Source organism: Cynara cardunculus, unplaced genomic scaffold (genome assembly GCF_001531365.2).
Source record: "Cynara cardunculus var. scolymus isolate 2C unplaced genomic scaffold, CcrdV1 Un_Scaffold_5901, whole genome shotgun sequence".
In the NCBI taxonomy this organism is placed as follows: Eukaryota; Viridiplantae; Streptophyta; class Magnoliopsida; order Asterales; family Asteraceae; genus Cynara; species Cynara cardunculus.
The window spans coordinates 22,698-24,798 of record NW_020202657.1 but is presented as its reverse complement, the minus strand read 5'-3'; the positions used below and the strand labels follow the sequence as shown (position 1 = coordinate 24,798).

Here is a 2,101-nt window from a genome sequence, read left to right as displayed (position 1 = left end):
ATTGATTATTAAATTTTAAGTTATTTATTATTTATTAGAATATTACAAAAATTAATTAATAAAACCGAATAAAGCCCATTAAGGCCCAATAAAACCGAATAGAGCCCATCAAGGCCCAATAAAACCGAATCCCGTCAATTAGGACTCGATAACTGGCTTTGTTCGGTTTTATTGGGCCTTAATGGGATTTATTCGATTTCATAATTTAATAATTTAATAATTAATTAAATTTATAGTTAGTAATTAAAAAAGTAATTTAATAAATTAAATAATAAAATAAACTTTTTAGCGATGGAATGAATCCGTCGCTGATGTTTTTAAACAAATCTAACTTAGGTCACGCCTCCATTTCAGATACAAATGTTTTCCATTTGTCAGATTTGAGGTAGAGCTCTACACACGCCGCGAGCACCGCTGCTGACCCCTTTCTGACCACCACAGCCGCGCCGTTTTCGACCACCACCGTCGCTGTCCCCTTTGCGAGCACGACTGTCGTCACCGTCGCCGACCCCCGCCGTCCTCACCGTCGCCAACCACCACCGCTGCTGACCCCTTTCCGACCACCACAGCCGCGCCGTTTGCAACCACCACCGCCGCTGTCCCCTTTGCGAGCACCGCCGTCCTCACCGTCCCCTTTGCGAGCACCACCGTCCCCTTGCAGTTAAGGTACGATTTTGTTTGAGTTTGTCCAACTGTTTTGAGAGATTTCATCTGATTATGTGAAACGAAGGGTGTGATTATGTAATGTAAAACTGTTGTTTATGTGATTATGTAACACTGTAATGTAAAACGAAGAGTGTGATTATGTGAGTTTATGAAAAGTTAAAAAAATAGTTTAAAAAATATTTGTTTGTGATCGGTTGTTTATCAATAGTTAAAAAAATATTATTTTTTTATTATTCTTGGCCATCAATAGTTAAAAAAATATTTGTTTGTGAACTGTTGTTTATTAATAGTTAAAAAAATATTATTTGTTTGAGATCTGTTGTGAAATCCCTTTTTCCTATCCACACTAACTTGTAGCGCTGCAAACAAATCGAACGTTCAAAGAAGCATTCGGCGGGAAGTTCTTTTATGTTTATTTATTTAAAAAAGAACGAACATGATCACGTTTTTTTTGTTTGTTTAGTTAAATGGATGAACATGAACAATAGTTGAGTCGTTCATTAATATGTGAAATATATTTCACAATTCCTTTTTACCCGGTTTCGTTCATTTCGCTTTCGTAAATAACAAGTTAAGTAACACAAACAAACATACGCAAAGGAGACAGATGAAGGAGAACCATTCACGAGCTTCTACAAAATACCACCAGAAAGGAATGCAAGGAGAACATGTAATCATTTTGACTTGATTCCATCAAATTACAAATTTGCAGAACTTGACATAATCTTTGATGTTATTGAAGAGCTACAAGCGATAGTTTGCTACTCTGGTTATCTAATCATTGACTACATTAGGCTTGATTATATATATTTGTAGTTGGGTTGTCAATTGTTGGGCAAACATTAAGCTTAATTCATTTGGAAATATTCATTTTATAGTTGTTATGCCGGCAAAATTTTTAAAAACATAGGCTTCTCAACTCTTTCAAAGACCGCCAATTTTATTCACACCTACGGTTTGACTTTCAAGTAGTCAAACCTTTACACTTAGAGTTTTAAAGTCATCTGAAACTTCTCTAAACCTACGATTTGACTTTCTAGCAATCAACACTTTACATGTAGGCTTCTCAACTCTTTCAAAGACCGCCAATTTCATTCACACCAAGGTTTTACTTTCAAGTAGTCAAACCTTTACACTTAGAGTTTTAAAGTCATCCGGAACTTCTCTAAACCTACGGTTTGACTTTCTAGCAATCAACACTTTACATGTAGGCTTCTCAACTCTTTTAAAGACCACCAATTTCATTCACACCCACAATTTGACTTTTAAGTAGTCAAACCTTTACACTTAGAGTTTTAAAGTCATTCGAAACTTCTCTAAACCTACGGTTTGACTTTCTAGCAGTCAAACCTTTACATGTAGGCTTCTCAACTCTTTCAAAGACCGCCAATTTCATTCACACCTACGGTTTGACTTTCAAGTAGTCAAACCTTTA

The 2,101-nt window shown here is 35.8% G+C and overlaps 1 protein-coding gene across 1 annotated transcript in view; it reads left to right on the top strand.

Annotated features, from left to right (window-relative positions):
* LOC112504530 (lysine-rich arabinogalactan protein 19-like) overlaps positions 1–665 on the top strand; it is a 3,796-nt gene extending 3,131 nt beyond the window's left edge. The window contains exon 2 of the mRNA XM_025108474.1: positions 390–665. Within this exon, the coding sequence (XP_024964242.1) occupies positions 390–665 (276 nt within the window). The remainder of the gene's footprint in view (positions 1–389) is intronic.
* Positions 666–2,101: the final 1,436 nt, after the last annotated feature.